The sequence below is a fragment of the Rana temporaria genome, chromosome 3 (genome assembly GCF_905171775.1).
Source record: "Rana temporaria chromosome 3, aRanTem1.1, whole genome shotgun sequence".
Lineage (NCBI taxonomy): Eukaryota > Metazoa > Chordata > Amphibia > Anura > Ranidae > Rana > Rana temporaria.
The window spans coordinates 284910852-284929803 of NC_053491.1; the positions used below are offsets into that span (position 1 = coordinate 284910852).

The 18952-nt window shown below is 45.4% G+C and overlaps 1 protein-coding gene across 1 annotated transcript in view; it reads left to right on the forward strand.

Moving 5' to 3' along the window:
• LOC120930457 overlaps window positions 1-18916 on the forward strand; it is a 30550-nt gene extending 11634 nt beyond the window's left edge. The window contains exons 3-5 of the mRNA XM_040341640.1: window positions 2600-2899; window positions 11026-11072; window positions 18782-18916. Of these exons, the coding sequence (XP_040197574.1) occupies window positions 2600-2899; window positions 11026-11072; window positions 18782-18916 (482 nt within the window). The remainder of the gene's footprint in view (window positions 1-2599; window positions 2900-11025; window positions 11073-18781) is intronic.
• The last annotated feature ends 36 nt before the right edge of the window (window positions 18917-18952 follow it).

Here is an 18952-nt window from a genome sequence, read left to right on the forward strand (position 1 = left end):
CTGCTTTAATTCATCCCAAAGGTGTTCTATCGAGTTGAGGTGCAGGACTCTGTGCAGGCCAGTCAAGTTCCTCAACCCCAAACTCGCTTATCCATGTCTTTATGGACCTTGCTTTGTGCACTGGTCCTAATCATTTGGTGGAGGGGGTATTATGGTGTGGGGTTGTTTATTAGGGCTTGTCCAGTGAAGAAAACTCTTAAGGCTTCAGCATACTAAGACATTTTGGACAATTTCATGCGCCCAGCTTTGTGGAAACAGTTTAGGGATGGTCACTTGTTCCAACATGACTGCGCACCAATGCACAAAGCAAGGTCCATAAATATATGGATGAGCGAGTTTGGAAGAATGGTCAAACATTCCCATAGACACACTCCTAAACCTTGTAAACAGCCTTCCCAGAAGAGTTGAAGTTGTCATAGCTGCAAAGGGTGGGCCAACTCAATATTGAACCCTACGGACTAAGATTGGAATGCCATTAAAGTTCATATGAGTGAAAAGGCAGGTGTCCCAATACTTTTGGTCTTATGTTTTTCAAATGTAAAAAATAGGTATCGCATATCTCCATGACTTACATAAAATCTCGTATTTGCAGCATTCTTGCCTTTCTATGATCACAGAACTTTTTTTTCTATTAAGAGTAGGGTGCATTATTTCTTTTTTTTTTTAAATTAAGCTTTAAATTAGAGCCTCTGGCTCTAATCACATGTTTAAAACCCCCCATTGGAATCCATGCGCCAGCACCCTGCATGTAGATTAGGGGACCAGATGCATGTATGGGGGCAGCACCCATGCACCCCTAATGGACGGGCCACCATTGATTCCTATTGATCATTTTCTTGCAACCATCATGTAATGATTTAGCTTGTAGCTTTCATTTTCTTTCCCAAACTGCATTTGAATAATCAAACTGAATCATAGAAGGAAGTACTGCAATGAATAATAATTTGCTCTGGTCTTCTGTGGTTCCTCCTTTAAATAAAGCCCACCCGAAGATCTAATGAAAGAACACTGGTACATAGTTACATATGTCTATTTACACATCAAACCCACAAAAGTCAAGTTGTACTCCACCCTTTCATAAAAACTACTCTTTGGTCTTGGTGACTGGACTATTAGCACCATTATTTTTTCTTCCTCTTAGTTAATTTTTTTTTTTTGGGGGGGGGGTCTCTTCCAGTGGTGTGCATGTTATTGGGAAAAAATTGCCGCTCACTAAGCCACGGACCTTTACGAGCACACGCCCTATGCTGCACTCACGGGTTACGGCTCTGCACAAACTTGAAGAAAGAAGAAAAGTCCTGGACGGCCGAACACCGTTGAAGGCATCTTTATTAAAGCGGGAGTTCACCCATAAAACAATTTTTCCCCTTAGATGGATGCTCGTTTTGTCTAGGGGAATCGGCTAGTTGTTTTAAAATATGAGCTGTACTTACCGTTTTCGAGATGCATCTTCTCCGTCGCTTCCGGGTATGGGTCTTCGGGAGCGGGCGTTCCTTCTTGATTGACAGTCTTCCGAGAGGTTTCCGACGGTCGCATCCATCGCGTCACTAGTAGCCGAAAGAAGCCGAACGTCGGTGCGGCTCTATACTGCGCCTGCGCACCGACGTTCGGCTTCTTTCGGAAAATCGTGACGCGATGGATGCGACCGTCGGAAGCCTCTCGGAAGACTGTCAATCAAAATAGGAACGCCCAGTCCCGCAGCCCATACCCGGAAGCGGCGGAGAAGATGCATCTCGTGAACAGTAAGTACGGATCATATTTTAAAACAACTAGCCGATTCCCCTAGACAAAACGAGCATGAAGCTAAGGGGAAAAAGTGTTATGTACGGGTGAACCCCCGCTTTAATAATGTAAAATCCAATACAGTCACTTTGAGTGTAGAAAGAACATGATTAAGCACCAATAAACGGCGTGAAATGCGCTAGCTGTTTTTTTCCTGTTCTTTCTACACTCTGAGGCCCTGTACACACGATCAGTCTAAACCGATGAAAACGGACTGAAGTTCAGATTCATCGGTCCAAACCGACCGTGTGTGGGCCCCATCAGTCAGTTATCCTTCAGTCCAGAAATTTAGAACTTGCCTTAAAATTTAACTGATGGACTGGTAACCAATAGGTCAAAACCGACGGTTAGTATGCAAAAACATTGGTTTAAAACCCGCGCATGCTCAGAATCAAGTCGACGCATGCTTGGAAGCATTGAACTTTGTTTTTTTCAGCAAGTCGCTGTGTTTTACATCACCGCGTTGGACTCGATCGGTTTTTTAACTGATGGTGTGTAGGCACATCAGACCATCAGTCAGCTTCATCGGTTAACCAATGAAACTGAACTTCAGTCCGTTCTCATCGGTTTAGACTGATCGTGTGTACAGGGCCTAAGTGACTGTATTGGATATTACATTATTAATGAAGATGCCTTGAACGGTGTGCGGCCATCCAGGACTTTTCTTCTTTCTTCGGGTGCAGGTTATTGGTCAAGACTGGGAATAAATTATTTGTGTGGGGAGTCTGCATACATTGTTTGATCTATGAACAAATGTGGCATACTGTGTCAATGAGGAAGATGGGAAAGCTACTGTATATAATAATTTGTCTTCTAGGGAATACAAAGGATGAATTTACAATATACCGAGCCAATGGCGATAATGTTGTGTTACTCTGCAATGTGCCAAAAAAAGTCACACATATTAGCTGGCACTGGACATCACATGATGCAGTAACCAAAGACACTATACATGTGAATTTTAACAATCAAAGTACAAGCAGTGGAAAATTTCACAACCACATGAACTGTTCATATGGAGTCAAATTACCTGTGAGTTTAAATACTTCTGGCCAATACAAATGCATTCTTCCAGATAACAGAATTGGGATTACAATAAATCTGGTAACAGTTGAAGGTATGTTTTACTACTTTACACTTACTAATCTAAATTGTAGAATGCATGTATTGTTATCACATGTGCTTTTATTATATGTGGCTGATTTACTAAAGGAGTAGAAAGGGTTCAATATACGGGGTACATTTTCACTTACTTGAATAAGTGAATAAAGTGAGGCTGTGTTCATTACAGTAAAAGGTTTCAATAATGCACAACCAAAAAGGCTGAAAACCCAAACATATGCAAAGAACATTTAAAAGCAAAGTAAACACAGTTTTAAAGTGAACCTGTGGCCAATGTGTGGAAATTCAGATATTTGCATTTTCTTGACAAACAGTATTCTTAATAGGCAATCACAAAAATCGGGATATGGGAGAAAGAAAACCAGAAAATCAAGGGTGGACCAAGCAGCTTAATTTTGGAAAATACATTTTCCCAATTTAGGCTGCTTGGTCCATCCTTGACTTTCTTTTTGGGGGTTTTCTGTCTCCCTTATCCCAATTTTTGTGAGGGCAAAGGGCACACACGCACACGCCCGCAGGCCCGGCAGTGCTGTGATTCGGTTCAGAACCAATCAATCTTCAGGTCTAGGCCAATGATTTATGGCCTGGACTTCCTTATTGGTTCTGACAAATCACAGAAACACCTGTGTCTGTGTTTACAATACATACACAGAAAAAATCATGCAATCTTCTCCCCTCGAGTCCTTTTCGGTTCCAGTGTGAGAAGAGATAGCATCTATTGTGAGTGCAAGCACTACACTGACACCAGATCACATAGTTAGGCACATTTAACCCCTTGTTCACCCCCCAGTTAAACCTTTCACTCACTGTCACAGTGTCATTAGGTACAGTGGGCCAGATTCAGGTAGAAGTACGGCGGCGTAACGTATCGTAGATACGTTACACCACCGCAAGTTTTCATCGCAAGTGCCTGATTCACAAAGCACTTGCGATGAAAACTACGCTGGCGGCCTCCGGCGTAAGCCCGCGTAATTCAAAGGGGCGTGTGCCATTTAAATTAGGCACGCTCCCGCGCCGGACCTACTGCGCATGCTCCCTTTTGAATTACCCACCGTGCTTTGCGCGACGTGATGTCATTTTTTCGAACGGCAACGCGTGTAGCGTAATTCCGTATTCCCGGACGGCTTACGCAAATGACATTAATTTTTTAATTTCGACGCGGGAACGACGGCCATACTTTATGCAGCACATACGTGTGCTGTGTAAAGTTAAGGCACCCAAAATGACGACTAACTTTGCGACGGGAAACTAGACTAGCGGCGACGTAGCGAACGCGAAAATCCGTCGTGGATCGCCGTAACTCCTAATTTGCATACCCGACGCTGGTTTACGACGCAAACTCCCCCCAGCGGCGGCCGCGGTACTGCATCCTAAGATCCGACAGTGTAAAACAATTACACCTGTCGGATCTTAGGGATATCTATGCGTAACTGATTCTATGAATCAATCGCATAGATACTCTGAGGCCTAGTACACACGAGAGGATTTATCCGCGGATACGGTCCAACGGACCGTTTCCGCGGATAAATCCTCTCGAGGATTTCCACGGATTTGGATCCGATGGAGTGTACTCACCATCGGATCGAAATCCGCGCCAAAATCCCCTCGCGATGACGTGTCGCGCCGTCGCCGCGATGATGACGCAGCGACGTGCGCGACGCTGTCATATAATGAATTCCACGCATGCGTCGAATCATTACGACGCATGCGGGGGATCCATTCGGACGGATTGATCCGGTGAGTCTGTACAGACCAGCGGATCAATCCGTTGGGATGGATTCAAGCGGATAGATTTGAAAGCATGTCTTCAAATTTTTTATCTGCTTGAAATCCATCCCAGGGGATAAAAATCTGCGGAAACAGATCCGCTGGATTGTACACACCAGGGGATCTATCCGCTGGAGCCGGTCCGCGGATCAATTCCAGCGGATGGATCCTCTCGTGTGTACGGGGCCTGAGAGATACGACGGAGTATCTGAGATACTCCGTCGTATCTCCTTTGTGAATCTGGGCCAAAGTACAGATGTTTTTGCTGATCAGTGTATTAGTGTCACTGGTGACACTAAGTAGCGTTAGCGTCAGTCCCAGATAGCATTGGGGAAACCCGCCACATATTCTCAAATAAAGTTTCAACCCCCAGATTGCCTCCCAGTTAACCCTTTCACTGCTCTGCCACAGAATCACTAGTACAGTGTACAGATCTTTTTTCTTATCACTTTATTAGTGTCACAGGTGACACCAGATAGCATTAGCATCAGTTAGCTTCAATCCCAGACAGCGTCAAATTGACCGCCACATATTAATTATCACATTTATTCCGTTTGATTACAGGTAACTCTAACACAGACACGCTGTACACCTCCATTACTAGTATAGTCTGAACGGAACAATATCTTTGATCAGATCAGAACTATACTAGCGTCCTCAATAGTACAATAGTATAGTGTTCCCAAAAGCGCAGCGTTATCAGGATCAGCCCCGAGACCTGCCAGCACCTGCGTTTAGCTCCTCTACCCCCCCTTACCAACAAGATCAGTGTCAGTAGATCACTGTCACTTGAGATACACAGTACACACAACCAGAATCAGGCCTGATCTCTGCTAGCACTAGCTGGTACATTTTATTTGTAGGGGTTTAAACAGTCCCAGACAACCAGTTGCTTTTTACCCCGTGAGTCACACTAGGCACCTATAAATTTTGTGGCCAAAATGTCAAGCAAAAGGTACACTAGTGAAGAGGCCTACAGTATACTAAGCATGACAGATTAGAGCAATGGGGAAGCCTCACTGTCAGAATCAGGCTCTGTATACGAACCTGTAGAGAGCAGTAGCACCCTGACAGATAGCTCTGATGACTGTTGAGTAGAGGTCGCTGCTAAGGTCAGACGTACTTTACTCTAAGATGTTGTGTCTGTAGTAAACACGGATATAGGCCCCGCTATTTTTGTCCCTCCTGGCCACTGCATCCAGGACTGTTTACGTCGCTACCACACACCAGTGAAGTATTAGTATAGAGTACAGCATGGCACAGTCTAGGACACACATACACACAGGGTCTCGAAAGATGTTAGATAATCAGGAAACTGGCTATCGCATTTTGAGAGACCCTAGCCTTGAATTCTGATGGTGTACCTGTCATAGGGTATTCATTGGTATAGATTAATTTCACATCAGGGCAGGGCAGGGCAACACAATGGTGTAGTGGTTAGCACTTTCACCTAGCAGCAAAAGGGTCGCTGGTTCAAATCCCGACCACGACATTATCTGCCTGTTCTCACTGTGTCTGCGTGGGTTTCCTCCCAAACTCCAAAGATATGCTGGTAGGTTAATTGGATCCTGTCCAAATTGGCCCAGTATATATGTATATATGTGTGTTCCAAGAGTGTTGAGATCCTACAGGGTAAATGACCTCACCAGCCAGGAAGACACTGGCTGCAAAAAGCGACTAAGGGCGATTCAGTTTGCATGTGCAGCGCTCATTCATTCATTCATTCAGTTTGATTAATATATTTATGATCTTTGCGCCCTTTATTATTATTTTCTTCAGCATATATTGTTTACTCTTTTTTGGCACAGATTGCAAAAATAGGTGTTGTTTTATTGAGTTAATGTTTTATTGTTACTGTGTTTTATTGTTAACTGTTGTTTGCTTTGCAGGAATGCCATTCAGCTGCAGCACTAATCTGTTTCTTCTGACAGCAACAGGGTTTGCTTTCAGAATACATAAATCAATAATTGCAGCGCTGTAGGGGTAGGGATGAGGCTGCGGTTCGAGTCTAGCGTAATTTTGACTCGAGCATCGGATGTTCATGGGAAATTTGCTTGCGAACGAATCAAACATATGGGGCGTTCGTGGGAAATTAGTACGCCGTGGAATGCCCCATAATGAGAGATTGTCTGATGATTGGCCAAAGCATGCACCTGACCTGCATGCTTTGGCCAATCACAGCACGCTCTGCTGCCGATCATGGCTCAGAGGGACTAAGTCCACGCCCCACACTATATAAGGCTGCTTACATAGCGGCCTTGTATAGTGTGTGGACGGAGATAGATTGAGCTAGATTAGGGAGGCAGGTTAGTTAGTGACGTGCAGGCAGTGTATTTAACCACTTCCATACTGGGCACTTACGCCCCTTCCTGCCCAAGCCAATTTTCAGCTTTCAGCACTGTCGCACTTTGAATGACAATTGCGCGGTCATGCTACACTGTACCCAAACAATTTTTTTATCATTTTGTTCCCACAAATAGAGCTTTCTTTTGGTGGTATTTGATCACCTCTGCGGTTTTTATTTTTTGCGCTATAAACAAAAGAAGAGTGACAATTTAAAAAAAAAACACTATTTTTTACTTTTTTATTTAATAAATATCACAATTTAAAAAAAAAAAAACGTTTTTTTTTCCTCAGTTTAGGCCGATATGTATTCTTCTACATATTTTTGGTAAAAAAAAAATCGCAATGATCATATATTGATTGGTTTGCGCAAAAGTTATAGCGTTTACAAAATAGCTGATAGATTTATGGCATTTTTATTTTATTAATTTTTTTACTAGTATTGGCGGCGATTTGCGATTTTTTTACTGTCACCGTGACATTGCGGCGAACACATCGGACACTTTTGACACGTTTTTGGCGCCATTCACATTTATACAGCGATTAATGCGATAAATATGCACTAATTACTGTATAAATGTGACTGGCATTCAAGGGGTTAACACTAGGGGGTGAGGGAGGGGTTAATATGTATCCCTAAATTGTGTTCTAACTGTGGGGAAAGGGGGGTGACTGGGGGAGGTGACCGATCTATGTCCCTATGTACAAGAGACACAGATCGGTCTCCTCTGTCCCCTGACAGGACGTGGAGCTCTGTGTTTACACACAGAGCTCCACGTCTTGTCCCTGTAGCCGCCGATTCCGAGTGCCTGGCGGACATCGCGACCGCCAGGCACGCGCATCGGCATCTCGGGGACGCGCCGGGCGCGCGCGCGCGGCCGCCGGCGCGCTCGCGCGCCCCCCAGTGGCCACAAGAATACAGGACGCCAAATGACGTCCTGTTGAATTTTCAGAGTAACCGTGGAGCCGTCATTTGACGATGGCCCGGTACTCTAGTGGTTAATATATATATTCATATATATATATATATATATATATATATATATATATATATGTAGCACTACCCCCGAAGGAGCTGCTGGAAATTTTCGGGCGGCATGTTACCTCTATCTTCTAGCCGTCTAGCATGGTAGATGAGAGTTGAGAAAGTTCAATGTCCACACTTTAGACTTCTTTTTCTAAGATTTATTTGTAGAACTTGATAAGGAAAGAAGAAGTAGATGGAAAAGGGTGGAAGGGTTATAAGTAGATAGGTTTAGGTGCAAGGTTTCAATCCAGAAACATTTCTGCTTCCAGCAACACAGCTTTCGTCGCCACTCTAGCCTGAGTGGGTATTGCGCACCCAGATAGGACTCTCTCACCGGCCTAGCAACTGGAGTGGCGCACGGAACAAAGTACAGTCTCTGCCACAGACCTTCCTTTGAGTTGAGACACTTTTGGTCCAGAATCCCCTAGCTCAGGATTCAGCACCCAGATCTCTAGGTTAATTCTCGCAGAATTCAAGTCTGATAGGCGATCACCATCAAGCCTCTCAGTACACGGTGCATCCTTGGATGAAGCTTCCAGGCCTCTCCCGAGATACCAGCCTCCAGCTTGGTCCTCTCCAAGATAGGTCCTTCATCAAGCGGCTTCCTTCCTCCAGGACGGACAGCACAGGATCACCTTAAAACCGTAAGCCCAGTCTGCTTACTGGGCCTACTCAACAGATCAAGGATCGACGACCTGGGCTCCATGGTGTCTGTTCCTTAAGTACCCGTCTCCAGCATGCACAGCGGGACAATCAACCCCCACTGATTGGCTGCCGAGCAGAGACACCCAATATCACCCTGACTTAGCTGCTGCCACCCTTGGCCTGGGGTGGTAACAACACCACAGACAAACAATGGTGGTCACTCTCAGCACAGCCACGGCTGAAACAAAGGCCAAATTTAACCAAAATTATACATGTCTGAGTTAACTATCACCCAGAGTCCCTTCTATATTTAAAGAAAAAATGGAGGATCCCCCAGGGTGGGGCTTTTTAGGCAACAGTAGTACAAGTAGTCATAGTAGATACAAAAATATGTAATAGTTTAATAGTAACAAAAGGTATCCAACAATATATGGTAAACATGTATAATACAAAAGTTTAAAAACAACACATTAATGGGGTGTGGTTGGAAAAGAGTGAAGAGTCCACAATATAAATACTGAGCCCAACGCGTTTCGGGTTTCCTTCTTCAGGGACCGAAGTATGTGTGGAGTCAGAAAGTGTGACAAACAAATTTTCTAGAAAAAATAAATAAATAGCAATGTGTTGAAAATAATAACATACAAAGGAAAAATGTATAAATATTAAACTGGCACAGATAAGAAAACATCATACCACCCAAGACGTTTCAAAGGCTCAGCACACCCCTTAAGAAGACTTTGCGGTCGGGACGCATGGCAAACCTCGGATGGTGAAGAGAGGAATGAGGACTGGCATCTGTGTCAATCACAACGTAGCAAGACCTTTGGCCCGAAGTGTCACAGCGTAAAAAAGTTTATTAGGTTGTATTTTTGTTTTTACCTGTCCCAAAATATAAATAAATAAAAGGGCAGGATAATATAAACAAAACCAGAGGCAAAAAGTCGCAAAAAATCGCAAAAAGAAAGCTGAACCACAAATTTATATATGAGGTGAGAGACATACCTGTAATATCAAAGAGTAGCCAAAGAGGTCAGTAGAGGGCTCAAAAGCTAAAAATGAAAATAATATGGATCACAATTTAGACTTCGCCTTCCAAGCGCATATTGGCTCGACTGGCATCCCCTTCACTGTCACTCCTTAGCTGGGCGCACGTAAGCCGTCTGTCCTCTTTGCATGGGAGACGGCTTTTTTTGACCTGGTCCCCTTGCGCCTATAACAGGGGCAGGGATCACACAGTGGACAGTTCCATGCCCCTGTTTTTTCCTTATTGCCCCTGGACCTATTGGCCCATGTGTCCCTTTTTTTGTATAATTAATATATCCTTACAATATAAAATCTTTTTTGATTGCTGTCCCTTTAATTTTATGGCTGAGCATACCTGTATATAAAACTACTGTACATACAAACCCCTACTTGCACTGAGCAGTATCTGTGTTTACAATATCACTCTATATACAAACCTTTATTTGCTTTTAGCAGTTTCAACACACTTATCCCCCTTCTTTACTTTTTCCTCCCTAGCTGACCTTTTATGTACTTATCTCCCCCAGTACCAACATCGTCTAGCCCCTTTTATCATATGTCTCTTGCATACTCTGCTAATAAATAGCTTACTCATTTGCATATCTTTTACCCCCGTGTCAGGTGATCTCATTGGTCACTTGCCGTGTAGCTCCTAGCGGCGCTGTGGCGTGCCTACGTCACTCGCGCTGTCAGGCGGCCAGTGTGGGCGGAGGTGAGAGAGCAGGACGTATCTTCCGCCCTCTCTCTCTCTGTCCCGCCCACTCTACATCACACACATTTGCATCTCTTTGCGGCGGCGTGCCTACGTCATCGCGCCGTCAGGCGGCGAGTATGGGCGGAGGTGAGAGAGCAGGGCGTATCCTCCGCCCTCTCTCTCTGTCCCGCCCACTGTTTACCACACCTTAGTTGCGTCTCTATGCAGCTCTACGTCACCAGTGTGGGCTTCCATGTGAGGAGAGCGGGACATACCCGTCCCTCCCCCCTCCTCACTCGGATATGCTTCACGTCGACATCACTTAACACCGCCCCCTTCTTTCACACTGACCCATAGCACTCAGGCTATCTTTGACAGACTCCACCCACCTTACTCCCCCCTCCCTCCCTTCTCCTATTTAAAGCCCAGCAGCCCCACAATGTCAGACATTGCTGGACGGCTGCAGCATCTGTATACACCTCACACTGCTTGTGTCCTCTTCCCATGTAAGTACCTTTTCCTTTGATGTCTCCCAGTTCGACTTCCAACCTGTTGCTTTACATGTCATTTCTTCATACTCTGCACATTTCTAAATTGTGATCCATATTATTTTCATTTTTAGCTTTTGAGCCCTCTACTGACCTCTTTGGCTACTCTTTGATATTACAGGTATGTCTCTCACCTCATATATAAATTCGTGGTTCAGCTTTCTTTTTGCGATTTTTTGCGACTTTTTGCCTCTGGTTTTGTTTATATTATCCTGCCCTTTTATTTATTTATATTTTGGGACAGGTAAAAACAAAAATACAACCTAATAAACTTTTTTACGCTGTGACACTTCGGGCCAAAGGTCTTGCTACGTTGTGATTGACACAGATGCCAGTCCTCATTCCTCTCTTCACCATCCGAGGTTTGCCATGCGTCCCGACCGCAAAGTCTTCTTAAGGGGTGTGCTGAGCCTTTGAAACGTCTTGGGTGGTATGATGTTTTCTTATCTGTGCCAGTTTAATATTTATACATTTTTCCTTTGTATGTTATTATTTTCAACACATTGCTATTTATTTATTTTTTCTAGAAAAGTTGTTTGTCACACTTTCTGACTCCACACATACTTCGGTCCCTGAAGAAGGAAACCCGAAACGCGTTGGGCCCAGTATTTATATTGTGGACTCTTCACTCTTTTCCAACCACACCCCATTAATGTGTTGTTTTTAAACTTTTGTATTATACATGTTTACCATATATTGTTGGATACCTTTTGTTACTATTAAACTATTACATATTTTTGTATCTACTATGACTACTTGTACTACTGTTGCCTAAAAAGCCCCACCCTGGGGGATCCTCCATTTTTTCTGTTCATCAGGGGTGTCGGCAACTATTTGAGACCAGACTATCAAAGATGTTCTATTCATATTCTATATTTAAAGCAGCACCAGCCCAACAGGGTCAGGCCGCTACAAATATATATATATACCGTATTTATCGCGGTATAACGCGCTCCCGCGTATACCGCGCACCCCTAAAGTTGCCCCCAATCCTGTGGAAAAAACGTTTTTTTTGTACTTACAGTTTTGGCGGCCTCGTCGGGTCCGGCGTTCGTCTGCGGCTTCGTGTGTCCTCTTCGTCGGGTCCGGCGTCCTTCTGCGGCTTTGGGTGTCCTCTTCGTCGGGTCCGGCGTCCTTCTGCGGCGTCCTTGCGTCCTCCCCGCTCGTTTCCCGCGTCGAGTTTGAATACTGAGCCGACATATACAGAGCGCAGTACACTTGTGTATTGTCGGCAATGCTCGGCTACCCGCGCTGATGTCCTGTACGTCCAGGACGTGAGCGCGGAAGGAGCCGAGACTGCCTGACTATACCCGAGTGTACTGCGCTCGGTATATGTCGGCGCAGTATTCAAAACTCGGTGCGGGAAAGCGGGTATCGGCGTATACCGCGCACCCATGATTTTGCCCTGATTTTTAGGGCAAAAAAGTGCGCGGTATACGCCGATAAATACGGTATATAGCAAAAGAAAGAGGGATGGGATTATAGCGGTGCCAGTCACACAATTCCTCACGTAATTTATTTTAAAAGACGACGTAATTTATTTGTACAAATAATTTCTTTTAAAGAGCAAGGTAAACAAGATATAAAGATCAATATTTGTTCTGGTACATTGAATACAAATACAAACCGACTTATCCCAACATGTTTCACCAAAACATTGGCTTCTTCAGGGGAATAGTATAAATTCAGTGTAACAATGAAATTCTACAAAAGAAAACAAGCAATTAGTGAAAAGACAAAAAAATATATATATATATATAGTACGCGAACTGGAAATCCCAGACATCAGTGTACTGGAGGTCCCATCACAGTCCAGCCACAAAAGTGGCCCCATATATTGCACACATGGTCAGACACAGAATCACACCTACCAGCTGTCCCACAAATGCCCGGTCAATAAAGGCGCCTACAGAGGATAGCGAGCCAACACTGCCCTAATGTGACTGTAGGGGGCTAGAAAGACCATAAAGCTAGAGAAAGGAGAATAGGGTAACAATAGGTTAGATACAGGCAGAATGCTCAATGGATAGTATCTGCCCTTAGGGGCTAACATAGCCTCCATACATACCAGGTTGACAAACATATAGGCATAGAGGGGGGGTGATAAGTGATTTGCCAGGGTCAAATCAATTAGCATGCCATAATTGATGGAATCAGCTGGAACTGAATTGGACCAAAAATTGGTGTATATTAGTAAGACACAGTGTAAAAAGGTTTACAGTGTCAAGAATGTGTTGGGCAGGCTTACCTGTATTAAGGCAGTGAAAATGTCAGGCTTCAAAGAGTTAAAGTTTGCTGACACAAACTTCGTATCAGAGTATTGACTGAGGAAGTCAAACAGAAAAAGCCTATATAGATCAATGAAAATGAAGGACACATTGAGTAAATATGGCATAGCCATATAGCCAAATAGTAGTAATGGGAGGACAGACGATAGTCTTACCTTGAAATCAGACAAATAGATCATTTTAGCACTAGGGATGAGCCGAACACCCCCCGTTCGGCTCGCACCAAAACCTTTGAACGGACCGAACGTTCGCGCAAACATTTAGAACCCCATTGACGTCAATGGGACTCGAACGTTCGAATTCAAAAGTGCTCATTTTAAAGCCTAATATGCAAGTTATTGTCAGAAAACGGGTTTGAAAACCCGGGTCTTGCCCCAGGAAACATGTATCAATGGAAAAAAAAGTTTTATAAACTGTATTTTTTTCTGGAGCAGTGATTTTAATTATGCTTAAAGTGAAAAAAAAATATGAAAAATTCCTTTAAATATCGTACCTGCTGGGTGTCTATAGTATGCCTGTGAGGTGGCACGTGTTTAGAACTGTCCCTGCACAAAATGAGATTACTATAAGAAAAAAGTAATTTAAAACAGCTTGCGGCTTTAATGTAATGTCTGGTTCCTGCAATATGACTGAAAATCATTGAGAAAAATAGCATGGGTTTCCCCCCACTCCCCCCAGGTCATTACAAGCCCCTTTGGCCCTATATACTTTGAACAGCATTATACAGGCGGTGCAAACAAGACTGTAGGTTTGTTATGTAACCTCTGAGAGTAGAAAATAAGCAGACATTTAAAGGGGGCGTACCATCATCCAGGATATAGAAATATATATATTGGTTCTAAGGTCCCCAAACCAAAGAGCCAAAAAGGGGGAGTTGGGGCCATGGTTGGACTATCACGGTACTAGTAACATAGGTATAAAATGTAAAGGAGAACAGGTAAATAATAAAAAAAAATTTATTGAATACAATATCAATAAAGACACAATAGAGAAATACAGAGTTAAAAACTAAACGACCAACATAACACCAGTGTAGTAGTCCCCAGGGGGGGGGGGGGGGGGGGAAGAACAGTGGGTTGAGAGTCATATCGAACATCTTTACTAGTATCGCGGCTTCAGCCGCTTCATCAGAAGAAGGTCTACAATTAAAATGACAAGGCGTCAAACAGTTAAATGTTAGACAACAATTACAAAAGATAAATTAGGAAACAATGGACTCGGCTGCTCACCTAAAAAAAAAACACGAGAGGCGGGGAGGGTGGCTGCCACCACACAGGGTACCAGGTGGCCTTTACATTTTATACCTATGTTACTAGTACCGTGATAGTCCAACCATGGCCCCAACTCCCCCTTTTTGGCTCTTTGGTTTGGGGACCTTAGAACCAATATATATTACTGTAGGCTTGTTGTTAAGTAGAATGTTTGTAATTTTGAACTGGTACTTTTTTAAAGTGGAGCTCCAGCCATAAAATCTTTTTAAGCTTTTCTGAAAACATAGAGAAGGGTTATCACCCCTGTAAACATTTGTTTTGCTGTCTGTGTGCATCTGTTCAGAAGATTGCAATTCACTTTCTGTCCCAATGACAAATGATGTTTTGAAAATTTTTTTTTTTTTAGTGAAACAAGGATTGGTGATAAAGCATCAGTGGACAGGAGACACCTCTTACAGAAGAGAATTTCTCTTCCTAGGGGTAGATTTCCTCTCACTTCCTATTGTCTCCTTCCGTTTGCAAGTAGGAGTCGTTTGTAAGTTGGATGTTTGAAAGTAGGGGCCTGCAGTATATACTCTGCATAAATTTGTGCCCTAGGTGTTGGTGTTGCCACAACACTGTAAGCCCTCACAGTTAGTCTTGGTGGGCGCTGGAACGCTCTGCTGTGAACTATTATATCAATAATTGTTGATAATTGTAATTACATGCCATTGTTGAACAGTGGTAGAAAAATTGGGCCTTTGGTGCTGGCATTGGTGCCACAACTCTGTAAGCCCTCACAGTTACTCTTGGTGGGCACAGGAATGGGCCCTGCTGTGAAATATTAGACCAATAAATGTAATTGCATGCCCCTGTAGAACAGGGGCTGAAAAATTGGGCCTTTGTCGGTGGTGGTGGTGGTGCTGGTGCCACAACACTGCAACCCCTCACAGATACTCTAGTTGGAGCGCAGGAATGAGCCCGCTGCAAAGTATTGCATCAAAAATTGTAAATACACGCCACTGTTAAACAGGGGCAGAAAAATTGGGCCTTAGGCACTGGTGCTGGTGCCACAACACTGCAACCCCTCACAGATACTGTAGTTGGAGCGCAGGAATGAGCCCGCTGCAAAGTATTGCATCAAAAATTGTAATTACACGCCACTGTTAAACAGGGGCAGAAAAATTGGGCCTTTGCCACTGGTGGCGGTTCCAAGAACCAAAAATGTTCTTACAAGCTCTCAGCATGATCATTGAGGAGGAAAAGGATAGTCACTCAGCAAGCATAACAGTATAGTCACTCAGCATCAGCATAGGCAGTCTTGAAGGGATCTGACATTTCAAAAAAATATATTCAGTTACATCAGCATCAGGTGCTTGGTAGCTGGAGGTGATCCAAGCCTGATTAATTTTTATGAAGGTCAGTCGATCGACCGTGTCGGTGGATAGGCGCGCCCTGTGATCGGTTACAAAGCCTCCAGCAGCACTGAATGTGCATTCTGAAAGAACGCTGGATGCAGGACAAGCCAGTAGCTCAATTGCGTACTGTGCAAGCTCTGGCCAGTGATCCATCCTCAAAACCCAGTAAGCCAGAGGATTTTCGGTGGGAAAGGTGTCCCAGTCTGATCTTGCCCCTAGGTATTCCCGCACCATGTAAAACAGATGCTGGCGATGGTTGCTGGAACCGTTCATACCTTGGGGCTGCGCACTAAACAATTGTCTGAACGCATCGTTCAGACGGCCACCTTCTCCACCGCTCCTTCTGTGACTAACCAAAGCCTCAGAAACACGTTGTGCAGGACCTGGATTTTATAACCCCCCAGTCTCTGGGAACAGACCTTTCTGCAAGGCCACCCGAAGATGTTTCATCTTCTGCTCCCTCTGCGCCGGCAAGATAAGGTCCGCAAACCTTATTCTTGTAACGTGGATCAAGGAGAGTTGCCAGCCAGTAATGATCCCTCTCCTTGATAGCGCGAATACGAGGATCCTTCCGCAGGCTTTGCAGGTTCAGGGAGGCCATACAACGTAGGTTTGCTGAGGCATTCGGTGCTGAGTGCTAGGCTCCATCTCCATGCTGACCCAATCCTCCTCCTCCTCCTCCTCCTCTTCCTGTGTGATAGGCGGGCAAGCAGGACCACTGTCTGGATAAAGGGGGCCTTGAGAAATAAGGAAGTCCTCCTCTTCCTCCCTCACTTCTGCCTCAAGGGCCCTGTCCATTATTCCACGCAGCATGTGCTCCAACATGTGAATAAGAGGGACAGTCTCACTGATGCATGCACTGTCACTGCTCACCATCCTTGTGGCCTCCTCAAATGGTGACAGGACAGTGCATGCATCCCTGATCATGGCCCACTGGCGTGGGGAAAAAACAAGCTCCCCTGACCCAGTTCTGCTGCCATATTGGCACAAATACTCATTGATGGCCCTCTGCTGCGTGTGCAGCCGCTGCAACATGGCCAACGTAGAGTTCCACCTGGTGGGCATGTCATGTTCTTGGGCAAGTTGTATTCCCTTGGAGGTCTGCCAGCCGAGCACTGGCATTATATGACTGTCGGAAATGCACACAGACTTTCCTGGCCTGCTTCAGGACATCCTGTAAGTCCGGGTACCTGCCCAAGAACCGCTGCACCACCAAATTAAGGACATGAGCAAAACAGGGCACATGGGTCAGTTGTCCCTGTCGCAGGGCGGAGAGGAGGTTGGTGCCATTGTCGCAAACCACAATTCCTGGCTTAAGCTGGCATGGCATCAACCACCTCTGAGCCTGCCCCTGCAGAGCTGACAGAACCTCTGGCCCAGTGTGGCTCCTGTCCCCCAAGCACACCAGCTCAAGCACCGCATGGCATCTCTTTGCCTGCATACCTGCGTAGCCCCTTGAACGCCTACGGAGCACCGCTGGTTCCGAGAACACATCAGCACAGGAAGAGGCCACAGAGGAAGAAGAAGAGGAGGGGGTGGAGGAGAGAGGTGTGTCACAACCAGTAGTAGCATTTTGGTGGCGTGGTGGCGGAACAACCTCTAACACTACTGTACCTTGTCCTGCGTCCTTCCCAGCTGCCAGCAGAGTCACCCAATGCACCGTGAAAGATAGGTAACGTCCCTGTCCATGACTGCTGGACCATGAGTCAGCGGTAATATGCACCTTACCACTGACTGCCCTGTCCAGCGAGGCATGGACATTGCCTTGCACATGCCGGTAGAGAGCCGGAATCGCCTTCCATGAGAAAAAGTGGCGTTTGGGAACTTGCCACTGAGGTACCGCACATTCCACAAACTCATGGAAGGGGGCAGAATCTACCAACCGAAAAGACAGCAGTTGAAAAGCAATTTAGCAAAGCTAGCATTCAACCGCTGGGCATGTGGATGGCAGGGAGAGAACTTCTTTCGGCACTGCAGCAGCTGGGGCAGGGAAATTTGGCTGGTACAATCTGCCATTGGTGTACCGATAGTAGATTGCCCGCATGTACTAGGCTGTGACACACCTAATTTTACACCTTCAGTCCTATCAGTGCAGGCTTCAGAGAGGACTGAAGGTATAGTGGGGTTGGAGATCCCAGCTGATGAGGAGCAAGGGGAGGTCCGCTTTGTTCTTTGGTGTGGGTCTTTGAGGTACGCTTGCCAATGAACTGCATGGCAGGTCAACATATGTCTGGTCAAGCATGTGGTGCCCAAGTGGGAATAAAGCTGAGACACAGCAGCGCCCTGCATATGCGTAGCTCTGCGTTGTGATGCAGTCGGTGTGCTGCCCTTAAGCTGGCCCCTGGAGGGCATCCTGCCTCGTCGGAGATGTGCCTGTGCCTCCTCCTCTCTCCTATCATGCACCCACGTAGAGTCAGAGACCTCATCATCCCCTCCCTCCTCATCACTGTCGAAAACCTGGCAGTATGCTGCAGCTGGGGGAACATGACTGACAGATTGCTGTCCTTCTTGGGCACCCCCTCTCTCTGGGCTCACATTACTGCCTTCCTCTAGCTGTGTACCATCATCGGAGCCTTCAAAACGCTGTGCATCCTCAATCCGCATACCCAACACTGTGGTCAAACAGTTCGGGGGACTCCTCAGGAGGACATGGTGGGGCTAGGGAAGGAGTGACTGATGCCATTGAGCAGAGGGAAGAGGATGCCTTGGCCGCTGCTTTGCCAGACAAAGTACCCTGAGCCTGGGTGAGAGAGGATGAGGAGGATGAGGACGGCTTGGTCATCCACTCCACCAAGTCTGTTGCGGTTCAACACGGCCAGCTGCCGAAAACAAGGACTAGCGTGTCCAATGGCCATGTGCTGATGAAGTGTAAAGAAAAGTGTAGCGCTTATACAATATATATCTTGATTGTATATATCTTATTTTGTATTTAAGTACAAAAGTTCTGTCCATGTGGTAGTTCGTGATAGTGGCACTAATATGATAAAAGGTGTAGAAGATGCTGGTCTTCAGACTCTTTCCTGTGTGGCACATACACTGCAGCTGGCTGTCTCAGAGGGGCTTTTATGACAGCACAGCATTACGGAGGCTGTGGGAGTTGGGCGC